The 17,213-nt window shown below is 35.8% G+C and overlaps 1 protein-coding gene across 10 annotated transcripts in view; it reads right to left on the reverse strand.

Annotated features, from left to right (window-relative positions):
* Positions 1 to 17,213, reverse strand: part of PSD3 (pleckstrin and Sec7 domain containing 3) — a 769,411-nt gene that overhangs the window by 221,295 nt on the left and 530,903 nt on the right. For all 10 annotated transcript variants that reach the window (XM_059155883.1, XM_059155885.1, XM_059155884.1 and 7 more), the window contains one exon: positions 4,787 to 4,830. In XM_059155883.1, coding sequence (XP_059011866.1) covers positions 4,787 to 4,830 — 44 coding nt within the window. The remainder of the gene's footprint in view (positions 1 to 4,786; positions 4,831 to 17,213) is intronic.

Consider the following 17,213-nt stretch of genomic DNA (forward strand, 5'->3'; position numbering starts at 1 on the left):
CAGATACATGGAGACGAAACAGCATCCTTCTAAAGAATGAATGGGTCAACCGGGAAATTAAAGAAGAATTGAAAAAAATCATGGAAACAAATGATAATGAAAATACAACGGTTCAAAATCTGTGAGACACAACAAAGGCAGTCCTGAGAGGAAAATATATAGCGGAACAAGCCTTTCTCAAGAAACAAGAAAGGTCTCAGGTACACAACCTAACCTTACACCTAAAGGAGCTGGAGAAAGAACAAGAAAAAAACCCTAAGCCCAGCAGGAGAAGAGAAATCATAAAGATCAGAGCAGAAATCAATGAAATAAAACCAAAAAAACAATAGAACAAATCAATGAAACTAGGAGCTGGTTCTTTGAAAGAATTAATAAAATTGATAAACCCCTGGCCAGACTTATCAAAAAGAAAAGAGAAAGGACCCAAATAAATAAAATCATGAATGAAAGAGGAGAGATCACAACTAACACCAAAGAAATACAAACTATTATAAGAACATACTATGAGCAACTCTACGGCAATAAATTTGACAATCTGGAAGAAATGGATGCATTCCTAGAGACATATAAACTACCACAACTGAACCAGGAAGAAATAGAAAGCCTGAACAGACCCATAACCAGTAAGGAGATTGAAACAGTCATTAAGAATCTCCAAACAAACAAAAGCCCAGGGCCAGACGGCTTCCCGGGGGAAATCTACCAAACATTTAAAGAAGAACTAATTCCTATTCTCCTGAAACTGTTCCAAAAAATAGAAATGGAAGGAAAACTTCCAAACTCATTTTATGAGGCCAGCATCACCTTGATCCCAAAAGCAGACAAGGATCCCATCAAAAAAGAGAACTACAGACCGATATCCTTGATGAACAAAGATGCGAAAATTCTCACCAAAATACTAGCCAATAGGATCCAACAGTACATTGAAAGTATTATTAATCACGACCAAGTGGGATTTATTCTAGGACTGCAAGGTTAGTTCAACATCCATAAAGCAATCAATGTGATACAATACATTAATACAAGAAAGAACAAGAACCATCTCAATAGATGCTGAAAAAGCATTTGACAAAGTACAGCATCCCTTCCTGATCAAAACTCTTCAAAGTGTAGGGATATCGGGTACATAACTCAACATTATCAAAGCCATCTATGAAAAACCCACCGCAAATATCATTCTCAATGGAGAAAAACTGAAAGCTTTTCCGCTAAGGTCAGGAACACGTCAGCGATGTCCATTATCACCACTGCTATTCAACATAGTACTAGAAGTCCTAGCCTCAGCAATCAGACAACAAAAGGAAATTAAAGGCATCCAAATCGGCAAAGAAGAAGTCAAATTATCACTCTTCGCAGATGATATGATACTATAATACTATATGTGGAAAACCCAAAAGACTCCACTCCAAAACTGCTAGAGCTTGTCAGGAATTCAGTAAAGTGTCAGGATATAAAATCAATGCACAGAAATCAGTTGCATTTCTCTACACCAACAACAAGACAGAGGAAAGAGAAATTAAGGAGTCAATCCCATTTACAATTGCACCCCAAACCTTAAGAAACCTAGGTATAAACCTAACCAAAGAGGCTAAGAATCTATACTCAGAAAAGTATAAAGTACTCATGAAATAAATTGAGGAAGACACAAAGAAATGGAAAAATGTTCAATGCTCCTGGATTGGAAGAATAAATATTGTGAAAATGTCTATGCTACCTAAAGCAATCTACACATTTAATGCATTTCCTATCAAAGTACCATCCATCTTTTTCAAAGAAATGGAACAAATAATCCTAAAATTTGTATGGAACCAGAAAAGACCTCGAAGAGCCAAAGGAATATTGAAAAAGAAAGCCAAAGTTGGTGGCATCACAATTCCGGACTTCAAGTTCTATTTCAAAGCTGTCATCATCAAGACAGCATGGTACTGGCACAAAAACAGATACATAGATCAATGTAACAGAATAGAGAGCCCAGAAATAGACCCTCAACTCTATAGTCAACTTATCTTCGACAAAGCAGGAAAGAATGTCCATTGGAAAAAAGACAGCCTCTTCAATAAATGGTGTTGGGGAAATTTGACAGCCACATGCAGAATAATGAAATTGGACCATTTCCTTACACCACACACAAAAATAGACTCAAAATGGATGAAGGACCTCAATGTGCGAAAGGAATCCATCAAAATCCTTGAGGAGAACACAGGCAGCAACCTCTTCAACCTCAGCCGCAGCAACATCTTCCTAGAAACATTGCCAAAGGCAAGGGAAGCAAGGGCAAAAATGAACTATTGGGATTTCATCAAGATCAAAAGCTTTTGCACAGCAAAGGAAACAGTTAACAAAATCAAAAGACAACTGACAGAATGGGAGAAGATATTTGCAAACGATATATCAGATAAAGGTTAGTGTCCAAAATCTACAAAGAACTTAGCAAACTCAACACCCAAAGAACAAATAATCCAATCAAAAAATGGGCAGAGGATCTGAACAGACATTTCTGCAAAGAACACATCCAGATGGCCAACAGACACATGAAAAAGTGCACCATATCACTAGGTATCAGGGAAATACAAATCAAAACCACAATGACATACCACCTCACACCAGTCTGAATGGCTTAAATCAACAAGTCAGGAAATGACAGATGCTGGCGAGCATGCGGAGAAAGGGGAACCCTCCTACACTGTTGGTGGGAATGCAAGCTGGTGCAACCACTCTGGAAAACAGCATGGAGGTTCCTCAATATGTTGAAAATAGAACTGCCCTATGACCCAGCAATTCCACTACTGGGTATTTACCCTAAAGATACAAACGTAGTGATCCGAAGGGGTACATGCACCCGAATGTTTATAGCAGGAATGTCCACAATAGCCAGACTATGGAAAGAACCTAGATGTCCATCAACAGATGAATGGATCAAGAAGATGTGATATATATACACAATGGAATACTATGCAGCCATCAAAAGAAATGAAATCTTGCCATTTGCGACAACATGGATGGAAGTAGAGGGTATCCTGCTTAGCGAAATAAGTCAAGGGGAGAAAGACAACTATCATATGCTCTCCCTGATATGAGGAAGTGGTGATGCAACATGGGGGCTTAAGTGGGTAGGAGATGAATCAATGAAACAAGATGGGATTTGGAGGGAGACAAGCCCTAAGTGACTCTTAATCTCACAAAACAAACCGAGCGTTGCTGGGTGGAGGGGGGTTGGGAAAGGGGGGTGGGGTTATGGACATTGGGGAGGGTATGTGCTTTGCTGAGTGCTGTGAAGTGTGTAAACCTGGCGATTCACAGACCTGTACCCCTGGGGATAAAAATATATGCTTATAAAAAATAAAAAATTAACAACCAGAAAAAAAAAACAGAAAAAAAAAGTAAGAATTTGGATTTACAAAACATATCCTCAAGGGTACATTTATTTGGTTTTTAAAATAGCTTAATAAAAGAAAAATATTCTCTCCCTTAGTATGAATGTATTTATACTTCATTTTTATTATATTTTACTACAGGAGTTACTCTACTTAGGTCAGGATATGCCTTTAATAGTTTAGCAAGATTCTAAGTATATTATTTATGAAATTTTCCTAGGAAACCCACTTTCATTCATTAGAGAAAAGTCCAAAAGTGATTACTTTGGGTAGGCCATGAATTCTTATTATCTTAACAAGTTTTCCTTGAAATGATATACTTTGAGTCTCATGATGTATATAAATATAGACACATCACATATACTTGCAAATATTAGTTCCAAATTAAACTCTGAATCCCTAATTTAAAACAGTACTATATGAAGTAACAGTTACTGGAAACAGTTTAGTAGTACTTTTAAAAAAATTCATTCTAACCTGTTATCTGTGAGATATATGCAGTCAATTGCTAAACCTCTTTTTTCCAGTGTACATATGAAGGAATAAGATTTATCCCCTAAGTTCTGATTATATAAACCTAAGTTCATGCAGACTGCTATGTAAGGTCACATGGTAGAAAAATATTTATGAATGCTTAATATCAGTGGAAACCAAAAATAAAATTCACATGTAGTTCTATTTAAAAAACATTTTGACCTAATTTATAGATAACTTTAGTTAACAATAATTTTAAGTTAAATTCCTAACTGCTGCAGTGAAAGAAAGATCAGAGAAAGTTCAGCATGAGTAGTACTGTTGGTCTACATAGGGTTAGATATAATTTATCTGTAATATTATCTCCCAAAGTATGTACCTTGAAACACAGTACATTATACTGTTGAAAAGGTTCAGAAAACATTGCGAATTTGATTCCTTTCTTGGATATTGGCATTGGACAAACTCCTGAAAGTTTTGCAGTTAAAAATATTTTTTTTGGTTATTTAATCTATCATTTTTCAAGTTTTTCAGTATCTTAGTATAATTAGGGACATTGGATACAAATTTGGAAAACCTTGATCTACGATGATAGGCAAGAGGGAATTAAAACAAGTAGATGGTACCAAAATCATTTGTATTAGATTCTGGATTATAGGTGATTTATCAGCTTTTCTTTTTGAAAGCTATTTTTTAAAAGGATACATTAAAAAGTTAATTGTCTCTAGGCAAGGCAACTAGACTAAAAGCAAACAGAAAAGGACATGGGATACTCAGGGTTTACTTAAGGTTTTATACAATGTTAGACACTGGTCTGAAATGAGAACTGGCCATGCATATTTAATCCTTCTCTAAGATCACCTCTAAAGCATAAAGAAAGACAGTAAGAAAAAAACAAGTAAATCATGTATTAAAAAGCTGACAGCCAGCATACTCACACTGCCCATTCTAGCTTCTCATTCTTAATAGAGTTGTACAGCGCCTGTAAAGAGAGAAAACAAGATGGAATTATTTTTTTCATTCTGTTCAATATTTTTATTTATTTATTTTTTTAAAGATTTTATTTATTTATTTGACAGAGAGAGAGATCACAAGTAGGCAGGGAGGCAGGTGGAGGCGGGGGGAGTAGGTTCCCTGCTGAGCAGGGAGCCTGATGCAGGGCTCCAGGACCCTGAGATCATGACCCAAGCCTAAGGCCCGAGGTTTTAACCCACTGAACCACCCAGGTGCCCCTCTGTTCAGTATTTTTAATTCAGCAAATGACCAAAGCCAAAAGGCTAGACCGAGTTAGCAACCAATTCCTAAGCCCCTTGTTAGTCACCCTGTTGGCTCTGAAAGTAAGGAACACACAGGTGAAGCAAATAAGCCCAGGGTAAACAGCATTTGGTGAAACAGATTTTGCACAAAGTAAAAAATGGCATTTATAAGTAAGACACACAATACTGTGTTACATTTTACCACAGTAAAATATTAGGATATGATTAAAATTAGACCATGTACTCTATTTTTCTTATTCAAAATATGGTCTTATAGTTTCACTAGTTTGGGTACTGAAGTATGCCAACTTTTTTCATTGATGTAATAAATTTAACTGTTTTCATAACATTTTAATGAACAAGATACACATGAGAGGGACTGAACCTAGGGTATGGAAAAGTGTCTCAGAATAATTTCAGAGTTTCTATACCAACGACTTATGGAGTTTTTATCAGTCTAACTTCATAATTGTGCTTTACATTAGTGAGTGTTACCCTGGTACGCTTGAAGTGGTGGAGAGGGAAGACAGAAAACTTCTTTAGAGCTTTGGTAATGATAATGACAGTCAGCCCGATTCTCTGATTCTCCCAGATAAGATCAGATCCTTGCAATCAAGTTGTTCCACTATGACAACCACCCAAGAAAATGCTACTCCCATCTGTGCTTTCTTTTTTTTTAAATTATTATTATTTTTTAAAAGATTATTTATTTATTTATTTGACAGAGAGAGAGATCACCAGTAGGCAGAGAGGCAGGCAGAGAGAAAGAGAGGAGGAAGCAGGCTCCCCGCTGAGCAGAGAGCCCGATGGGGGACTCGATCCCAGGACCCTGAGATAATGACCTGAGCCGAAGGCAGTGGCTTTACCCACTGAGCCACCCAGGCGCCCCCCATTTGTGCTTTCTTAATTTTGTGTAAGATGTAAAAGAAAACACAAACGTATCTCTAAGCTATAAAACCAACACAACACATACTGAAGAAAAGGATATGTGCATCTTAACATTATAATGATGTTGGAATGTTTTCCTTCAAAGAAGGACTTGGAGAAATTCAAGTCACCAAAGATTCAGTACAAATATATTTAGGTTACTGATTTTATATTACTTAAGATTTAATTCATGTACCCTTAGCCAGTATTTTCACAAACTCTGTGGGAATTCTGCAGGGTGGCTACAATAGTAAGTTTAACCCAGTGAGCCACCCAGGGGCCCCTACAATAGTAAATTTAAATACCAGATAATTATGAAACGAATAAAAATTAGGAGGCATTTCATAATTAACAGGACATGGTAAAATGTATCCTCAAATACAAAAACTGATAGAACATCAAATTAAAATAAGGGGTAAACCGAGGCACAAAGACCATGCTGTAAATTAAATGTTCTTTTTGAGGAACTCAGATTTACTGAAGAACTACAACAACCTATTGTTTAAATGTATCATGAGGCTGCACTTATTTGGAAGCGCAGAGAGAGCAGACATCTAACAAGCCTTGGGAGACTCTTGCTGGATAAATGTCTTTTTAATGGGCTCCATGACTTGTATGAGCATTTTAAACCCACAAGTAAGAGTTAAGTGAGAAACTGCGGTTGAAAAGAGATCATTAAAGGTTCTTTATATACTACCATACTCAAAATTACCTAGAATAATTTAATGATGTAGTAAAATTTTAAAAATGTATTCATAAAGTAGATATACTTGACAGTGATAGCTAAGCATCTAAATATTTTCTAATACATTCAATTCTGTCCTAGAACAAGTTTTTTCAAATTTTTTTGCCCATGAGAATATTTTACTTAACAAGGTACTGAGTTCCAAAATAGAAAATTCTTGCTCAGATGCATATCATGCAATAAAAAACTTTTATAAAGTATATAAAAGTAAAAGTATATAAAAAAGTATATAAAAGTAAATAAAAGTATTCTGTAAAATTCAACAAACTTGCCATACTGTAATCCTCTCCCAATGTATATATTATAACATGACAAATCTAAAAAGTAGATGTTAACCTTATCATTTTCAATTGCAAAATTACAAAGGGATTTTCTTGAATCTTTCTGGTGCTTTATAATGACACACTGTTTTTCTTAAAAAAAAAAAAAAAAGGAAAATGGGTTTTGGAAATGCAACTAAAACTTATATATCCTTCATCACAATTTCCTATCCTTCTATCCACTCAGCTTAGTTAAGAACTGATTTGTCTTTAAGCCCACAGTCATTCCTTTCATTCTCGTCCATGCTTTATCACATCAAAAAGTCTTATTATTAGTATCTTCAACTTCTTTATCCCACTGCCTCTCTGTTGTACCTAAAAAAGAAACCCTAACACCTAACGGTTTATGCAGCCAAATCATAAAAACATGAATGGAGCTGGCCTCAGGGACACAGGCACTTAAAACTCTCCTCCTTGCTTCTCAACTATTCTCTTTCCATCCCAAACATCTCCACTCCTTGTTCCTTTACTACACAAGAAACATTTCTATAACAAGCAATACCCATTACATCATTTATGTCTCTCAACAAGAGAAAACAATTCTTTTCCCTAACTCCAATTTGAAAAGATTCTAATTGGTGTGATTTAGATCACCTGTCCTCCCCATGGACTAATCCATGTGGCTGGAAGATGAGGTATAATGACTGGGCCCAGCCCTGAAGTCAAGGAAGTTGGGGTATGTATTAAAGAAGGGGTAGCACTGCCTTAGTCACTAGTGTAATCCTCCTGAGCTTTACAGTCTCCCCTATTTATATGTGACCCGTTCAGCACTGATAGTGAAAACTAAATTAAACAAGAGCATAAATTATTGTCACTGAATATTTAGCATCTCAAACTTCAGGAGAGACTTCATTCATGAGTCTCATTTAATTTTTTGCCATCTTTCCTAAAATATATCTGGCAAGGGCATCTATTTTCTCTGCCTTTCTGATGGTATGGGAAGGGGTATCGTGACTCTACCAGGCTAAACCTCTAAAATTGGTCCTGATACCTTCCCTTTCTGTGGTGACGTCTCCTCTTTTATTAGCTCCTTTCTATCAGCTGTCAAACATGTACAAGTCTCCCTAAACCCCACTTCTGTAATTTTGTTATCACCCTTTGTCCTCAGCCCCTATTTTAGCCAAATTCTGAGAGAAGTTTCTATAATATTTCCATTTAATGTCTTCTCTTCAAATCAGGCAATCCTGCTTTCCTTGCTGTTCCTCCATTAAAAACGGATCACAATAAGTGCACCTGCTTCTTTCATGTTATATTCAAGGCCACTTTTCAGTGTTCCTGTGTCACTTTGCCCATCTGCAGCACTGGATACTCTCAAATATGTTCTTCCTTATTTTCTGTGACACAATACAGTCCCCTGCATTTTCTCCTCTCTGCATAATACCTGTTACTCACACCTTATCTTCACTTAAATGCGGGTGAGCCTGAGGGTTTATCTTCAGCTCCTGTGAACTCTCGTGAACATTAGATGCGCATGTCAGACACACTTGGATGTTTTCAAAGCACCACAAACTCAGTAAAAAGGAACTAAGGCATGAAGACCTAAAAGTGGGAATGTATTCTCAATCTTAGTAAACTGTATCAGTATGAAGTAATTTTTTGAGTGTGAAATACCATACATAAAGCCTACATAAAAGTGATTTACAGTAATATAAAATATAGCCAAGTCAGAATCCTGGGACTAGCAGAATTCTTCTATCAACTATTTCATCCAAATACCATTATATTCCTATTACACAATCGAGAAAGTTCCAAGTCAAAGTCATATTTGTATCTGCCTACTAATGGCATAAGGATAAGTCTCTTAGTAATAATGTTTTTGGGATGATTTGTAAAACTCTCAAATTTCCACTCAAGAAACAACAAAATGAGATTTCAGAGCTGACAGAGGCCTTAGAGATCATCAAACAAATTCTTCCTTTTATAGATTAAGGAAAATGAAGTCCAGTGTAATTAACTTCTTTCAAGGTCCTATAGTTATTTTCCACAAACTCTGACTCAGAAATCACATTTCTCAACAATCAATTGACTAAATTCATTCAACTAACTATATTCTCTCTTATCAACTAACTAAAACTAACTACATTCTCTCCTCCTAAGACCAAACTTTATAGTACCGTAAATGCCCGGCTTGTCAAGACCCATGTGAAAAGGTAACAAGGCCTCTCTCAGAATACATTCAATAATGGTGGTCACTCTAATATTCTAAAGGATGAGCTTTCAACAAAAGTCACTGTTGCTAGGACACAGGCTTGAAATGCCTTTGTTTGGTGACCATGACTGACGGTTTGCCACTGATCCTATAGTCTCAGTCCACTTAAAAGTAAAGCTATCTGCCATATAAATGGCTGAAACTGGAGATGTAGACTATAGCTTGGGAAAATAATTTATCCCTGGCTTTGTGAGGGGTTATTTGACCTAGCTCCAAGAAAGCAAAGTCTGTAGGCAAACATTGTCATGAAAGGCTGTTAGATCCCAGTGGCTATGAACTGACAGCTAGGGATAAATCAACCTTCAAAGACCACAGTGACCCATACGTATTATACGCTGTGAGGTGATAAACAATTGTGGTGGGCTAATTAATGGACCCTTAGATGATGTCCAGGTCCTAATCCCTGGAACCTGTAAACATTTCTGTATCTAGCAGAAAGACTGAAAATGTGATTAAGTTAATGATCTTGAGGTGGGGAGGGGATCTGCGCTGGGTGGTGTCTGTAGAAGATGGAAGAGGGAGATTTCAGAAAGACAGAAGCAGCGAGGGCAATGTGAAGATGAACACAGCAAATGGACACAGGCACAAGGGAAGGAATGCTAACCAGCACCGTCACCTAGAAGAGGAAGTGACTCTCTCCTAGACATTCCAGGAGGAGTACAGCATGTTGACAACTTGATTTCAGACTTCTGGTTTCCAAAGTTATGAGAAGATAAATTTCTGTTGTTTTAAGACACCAAGTTTGTGTTACTTCGTTATAGCAGCCCTAGGAAACTAATGTACAAACGTACAAATGTAAGACAGATATCTAAGTAAAGAAAGGCTGATTTTCAGAAATATTTCCAGAGTCGGTCCCTAGATAAAACATAATCTCTTACCTAAGTGGCTTTCAAAATCGGTCAAAGAATTTAAAAAAAAATATTGATTATTGAGCTCCATCCCAGATCTTCTCATCCCATATCTACTGATCAGATTCCCAGTAGAGAAAATATATAAATACTTCTAAATGCTCTACTCCTGACTTTTATATGAACTTGTTAAAAACCACTTTGCAAATTTACCAACAATTTAATTTTTTCTAAAGACTTTATTATTTGTCGGAGTGAGAAAGAGAGAGCATACACAAGGAGGGGGAGCAGCAGGCAGGAGGAGAAGCAGGCTCCCTGTGGAGCAAGGATCCCAGGACCCCCTTGACCAGGACGAAGGCAGGCACTTACCTGACTGAGCCACGCAGGTGTTCTTACCAAATATTTATTTAAGTGAAATTCCTGCAGTTTAACCCAGGAGCTAGACAACAGTCAAATGCCTCCACTGAGATTAAACAGGACAGAAGGATTCTTCAAATTTGAAGTTCATTAAATTTTAAGAATGAGAAAGCAAAAGTAAATTGCTTAAATTACAGAGATTAAGGTTTCTTGGTCTAAATTTACTTTTAAGTCTTTGTTCCTAACTTTTGATTGCTTCTCATTGAGATGATAAAATGCAATTTTATTCACAGCTCAACACCATTGCTGACAGCCCACACATGGTTCTCTGAAGTTTTCCCATTACCATGCGTTGTGTAACCTGAGTTTCTCTCTCTCTCTCTCTTCCTCCTTCTCCCTTCCTGCCACCCCTTCCTCACAGAGAGGCACATTTTGCAATCTACGATATTCATGTATTTTAGTTCAATCATCTCTAAACTCCAATGATTTTTTTCCTCTATGTGTTCTTTCAATTATTATAAAAAGTACAAAAGATAAATTGGATTGCTTCCAATTTCCTTTAGTGAGACAGTAACCACAGCGAAATTTGTACCCAGGAAGAATTATGACACCATTAACACCATTTACACTAGGGCTATCTTTTCCAAGGCAAATATCATGCAGATATTCAGATTAAGCAGACTTTTAAGTACAAAATTAAATATGCATTACTCTGGATGTTATTATCAAAGAGAGACCATGTTTGAAAAGACGTTATTTTAAAACGAATGATAAAACTCGTAATTAAATAAATTTCAAATTGTTTAGAGAAACTCAAAAAATAGGTCAAAGCAATGGTGTTCTATTTTTATTTTCTTTTCTATGCCTTAGAATAATACTGAAAAACTGCATTACCCTCCACATTAGAAGTTTCCCTAAAATCAGTCTTTCGAATGGATTTTTTGTTTGCCCCTTCTATTCCTGCAGGATTCTACGTGTATTCAATGTACCAAATAAGATTATGGTAAGAGCTATACCCCCCTCCTTTTTTTAAGTGGCAACTGTCAAGTAGAGGCACAGAATAAACAGCCTGAAGCTTGGACCACAGAGCATTCATAGGGCAGATCCGTCTTAGGGAGAAAGTACTAAAGATGAGTTTCTCACGATTAATCCCCTTTAAGTCACTGTGTTCCTGAACCCACTAGACAATTTTCATTTACCAAAGTTTAAAGAGTACTGCATTAAAGAACATATATTTACAAGCAACATCATAAACATTCATCTCTAGTTCTCACTCAGGGTGACAGAAGCATGCTCAATATAAAGTAACTTATTTTGTTTTTTTCCCCATATCTGTAGTTAGATCTGTTTTTTGAATCCAGCCACCAGTAAACAGAATTGAAATCTATGTCTTGGACAATTAACTTGAACTTTCTGTTGTGGTGCACTTAACAAACCCAGCCAGCAATGGCAGAAAAACCAAACCATTATCTGTCTGACGCAATTGGGTAGATGTGCCAGCAAAAACCCAAAACAGACAACAGAAAACTAATTTAAAAATGCTTTTGTTATTGAATGAGAATCTGAGGTATACTATGTGTATACCTCAGAGGTATAATATGTGTAATTCATCACATAAACATTTTTTAGAGCATTGTGTTGGCTGGAGTGACATTATGCTAGGTGCAGACAAATACATTCTGCCTTCAGGGGCCTCTTATGTGAGGGTGACAAAATGTGATGCTAAACCTCACTGAGCTTTACCTAATGGAGAATTAGTCAGCTAAGACAGTCTAACTTTGCTTCCTATTTACAATGTGCAAGATGCTTTTACACCCACAGTATCTAATAATCTGATGTGATATTGAATGTATTTTCTTTAAGTAAAAATTTTATAGAAGGAAAACAGCTCCAATCTCTGGATCTAAGGATTTAAAGTGTGGGGGTGAGCATATATCTGACTGACATTAACTTTTTAAAGATTTTACTCATTTATTTGACAGAGAGAGAGAGAGTTGATTCTCTAAGGGGGTAGAGGGGAACATGGGGCTTGCATGATTGCCTGTTGTCAAATGTATCTTTATGAGCTAAAATAGAAACCACCATTCCTTCATTTTTACTGAAGGGAAAAGAAACGTAGCCAAAGATAATACCAAACAGGCACACAAAAGATTTGGTGAGCAGTTCTGGAGGTACCACTAAACCAAACATGAAAATAAATAAAACTATAATTCCCAATTAACATTTCTACTAATGCAATACTCCAAACAAATACATACACACACGTATTTTCATTCATTCATTTTGAGGGATGGGTTGGTCAGTAAGGTGTTATGAGAATTTACACAGAGCACATTTCCCCTAAAGAGCCTTTACTACACCTTACAATTGCTTTCCATTTGATTAGCTACTATGTCTTAGGGAAAAGTTCTTAAATATGCTAGTATGAATGACACTATTGCAAATGCAAAAATTCAAATAGTAAATAGCTATTAAGTTTCTTTTTTAAAAATAGAGGTATAATTGTCATATAACAATAGATTAGTTTTAGGTACACAATATAATGGTTCAATATCTGTACTAAGTTCCTTTTTTTTTTTTTTAAGATTTTATTTATTTTATTTGACAGAGAGAGAGATCACAAGTAGGCAGAGAGGCAGGCAGAGACAGAGGGGGAAGCAGGCTCCCCGCTGAGCAGAGGGCCCGATGCGGGGCTCAATCCCAGGACACTGAGATCATGACCTGAGCCAAAGGTAGCGGCTTAATCCACTGAGCCACCCAGGTGCCCCACTAAGTTCCTTTTTAAGCAACAATTTTAACTAGAATTTTTTTCTCACTTTCTAAAACTGTAAATAGATCCCCTAACAAAATAAAGGCCATATATGACAAGTGCACAACTAACATACTACTCAGCAGTGAAAAGGCTCAAAACTTTTCCTCAAGTCAGGAACAAGACAAAGATACTTAAACTTGCCACTTTTATTGACAACAGTACTGGAAGTCCCAGCTAGAGCAATTAGGTAAGAAAAAGAAATAAAAGGCATTCAAGTTGAGGAAATAAAAAAGTAAGTAAAATGATTATTTGCAGATGACATGGTATTACATATAAAAAACCCTGAAGACTCCATCAAAAAAAAGTAGTGGATCTAATAAAAGGGTTCAATAAAGCTGCAGGATACAAAGTCAATATATGAAAAACTGTAGTGTTTCTAACACTAATAACAAAGAATCAGAAAGAGAAATTAAAATAATTCTACTTTATAATTACATCAAAAAGAATCTAATACCTAGTAGTAAATTTCACCAAGAAGGTAAAAGACCTATACAGTGAAAACTGTAAGATATTAATGAAAGAAACTATAGAAGATACAAATAAATGTTAAGATATTATGTGTTCAGGGACTGGAAGAATACCATTAAAATGTCCATTGTATCCAAAGCAGTCTTCCACTTTAGTGCAATCCAAATAAAAATTCCAATGGTATTTTTAAAGAAATAGAACAAACAATTCTAAAAGATGGAAAGAACCACAAAAGACCTCAAACAGCCAAAACAATCGAGAAAGAAGAACAAAGTTGGAGGCATCATACTCTCTGATTTCAAACTATGTTACAACAACTAACTACAATAACTAAGCAGCATGATCCTGGCATGAAAACAGATTTCACAGATCAATGGAATAGAAAGCCCAGGAAAAAATCCACATATATATGATCTATTAATTTATGACAAAGAAGCCAAAAATCTGAAATGGAGAAAGTACAGTCTAATCAATAAATTGTGTTGGGAAAATTGGACTGCTACATGCAAAGGAATGAAACTGGACCACTATCTTATACCATACATAAATTTTAACACAAAAAGGATTACAAACTTGAATGTAAGGCCTAAAATCATAAAACTCCTAGAAGAAGACATAGAGAGTAAGTTCTTTTATGCCAGTATTGGTAATGATGGTTTTGCCTTTGCAAAGGAGCAAAGAGTTGCAATTAGTTAAGTGGGACTGTATCAAACTAAAAAGCTTCTGCAGAGCAAAGGAATCATCAACAAAATAAAAAGGCAACCTACTGAATGGGAAAAAAATATTTGCAAATCATATATGTGATTAGGGTTTAATATGTAAAATATAATATACATAACTCAACAGCAGAAAAAAATCCAATTAAAATATGGGCAGAGGATCTAAATAGGCATTTTTCCAAAGAGGACCTGAATAGACATCCCCCTACCAAAGAGATGGCCAACAGGTACATGAAAAGATGCTCAATAGCACTAATTATCAGGGAAATGTAAATAAAAACCACAATGAATTATCACCTCACACCTGTTAAAATGGCTAGTATCAAAAAGACAAGAGAGAACAAATGCTGACAAGGATGCAGAGTAAAAGGAACCCTAGTGCATTGTTGGTGGGAATGTATATCGGTGCAGTCACTATGGAGAACATCAGAGAGGTTCCTCAAAAATATTAAAACTAGAGATATCATATGATCCTGTAATTCCAGTTCCTGGCATTTATCCAAAGAAAATAAAAAGTACTAATTCAAAAAGATATACACAGCCCCCTGATTACTGCAGCATTATTTACAATCACTAAGATACGGAAACAACCTAGGTATCCACTGACAGATGAATGGATAAGGTGTGGCGTATATATGATGAAATATTATTCAGCCATAAAAGAGTGAAATCTTGCTATCTGATACAATATGGATGGACCTCGAGGGCATTATGCTAGATGAAACAAGTCAAACAGAGAAGGGCAAATACTGTATGATATCACATATATGTGGAATCTAAAACAAAAACAACAAACCAAAAATGCAAGTTTGTAGATACATAGAATAGACTGATGGTTGCCAGATTGAGAGGTGAATAAAATGGGTGAAGGGGTCAAAAGGTACTAACTTCCAGTTACAAAAATAAGTTATGGGGATGTAATGTGCAGCATGGTGAATATAGTTCATACTCTACTGCATATTTGAAAATTGTTAAGAGAGTGGATTAAGTTAAAATTCACCATCACAAGGAAAAAAAATGTTCAATAACTATGTAAGGTGATCATTTTATAATATATAGAAATATCAAATCATTATGTTGTACACCTAAAACTTATCACAGACAACATGAATTGATGGTAGTTCAAATTATCTTCAACATCACTGAATCTTCATAAACTGTTTCAAATGGCACAGGTCACATAATTCATATTTATTGTATCACTCTATTGTACAATAACTACAACAAATATTTTATCATAACATATGCTAATATGTCAGAGGAAATTTTTAAGTAACTTTTTTAAACTATTTTTTATAACTACCGATAATTTTCTATAATAGTATAATATACAGTATAAGTATACAAAATAGTATAGTTTCCTTCTTCACTACCAGAACACGTTAATTCCTATGTAACATCAATAGTACAGTAAACAGTTGCAACACTTGTAACAATATAGTCTAAACAAATCTCTTAAAACTATTCACTCATTCATTCATATATTCAGTCAAATATTTACTGAGTCTCTACTACTTATCAGGTTGTCAAGTATTAATATAGGCACTGAAAGTTCAGTGGTGAAAAACACAAGCAAAGAACTTAGATAGAGTGGGGTGGAAACAGACAATAAAGGAATAAGAAAACACAAACAGCAAGATGATTCTGTCATTTTCTGGTACACTTCTAGATAATTACCATAAGATATTAAAAGACTAGCTTTCAACAGGATGGACAAGAAAACTTTTATGCAAGGAAATTTAATGAGTGACAAAGAGCAGCTTCACAAAGATAAAGGGAAGATCGGTAAGTAGCTCCTTGGTGTAACTGAGCATGGTGAGTCTGAAGGCCTGTTGCAAGGGCAAATAGGTAGACAGGTCACATAGGGTTTTTTGACCAGAAAACAAAGAACTTCTGTGTGTGCTGGGCAACCATGGAGGAGAGACCTGCTCTAGTTCATGTTCTTACAGGTCATCCTGGTTTCTGTGTGGAGAAAGAACTAGAAGAGAGCAAGGGAAGTAGCAGAAAGACTGGTGGCATCTGGTTAGAGATGATGTGACCTGGAGACTGAGGTAATGGCAGTGGCAGATCTGGGATGTATCAGGTGATCTTCCTAAATTACGGGAGAAGGGTGGCCCATTTTTACATGCCTCAAACACAAATAAAAAATTGGATAAGACAGTTTTAACAATAGAACCAGAGATATACTGTCACCCATTAGTATTTAAAGTCATTTAAACTAAAAATGAAGTAGATACATTACAATATATCGTTAAAAGAATAAAGGTATAAAGCAGTGTACATGTATATAAATATAAATATATAAACATAATGTTTACAAAGAACCTTTATGAAATACAGAAGAAACCACTGACGGTGATTGCCTCTGGAGAGGGCGATTGGGGAAATGGGGACAGAGAGAGAATTTTCAATGGATAACCTACACTATTTGAATGTTTACCATAGCATGTATGCATCATTTCAACTGAAAACTAGATGATAATAAATTTTAAACTTCTTGCACATGTAATCAAGTCTACTGCCTCTCTTTTGTCTTCACAGTGCCTCATAAATTGTCTCAACCACAGCAAACGTTAAAAAAAAAAAAATTGAGAAGACAAAGACCTCAATGCTGATAATCCTAATACAGCAATTATGACAGGAATCAGTAAATGTAGAAAAAAGAACAATGAACTAGAAACCAATAGACTCGTACCAAACCTGC

Source organism: Mustela lutreola, chromosome 18, assembly GCF_030435805.1.
Source record: "Mustela lutreola isolate mMusLut2 chromosome 18, mMusLut2.pri, whole genome shotgun sequence".
Classification (NCBI taxonomy): domain Eukaryota; kingdom Metazoa; phylum Chordata; class Mammalia; order Carnivora; family Mustelidae; genus Mustela; species Mustela lutreola.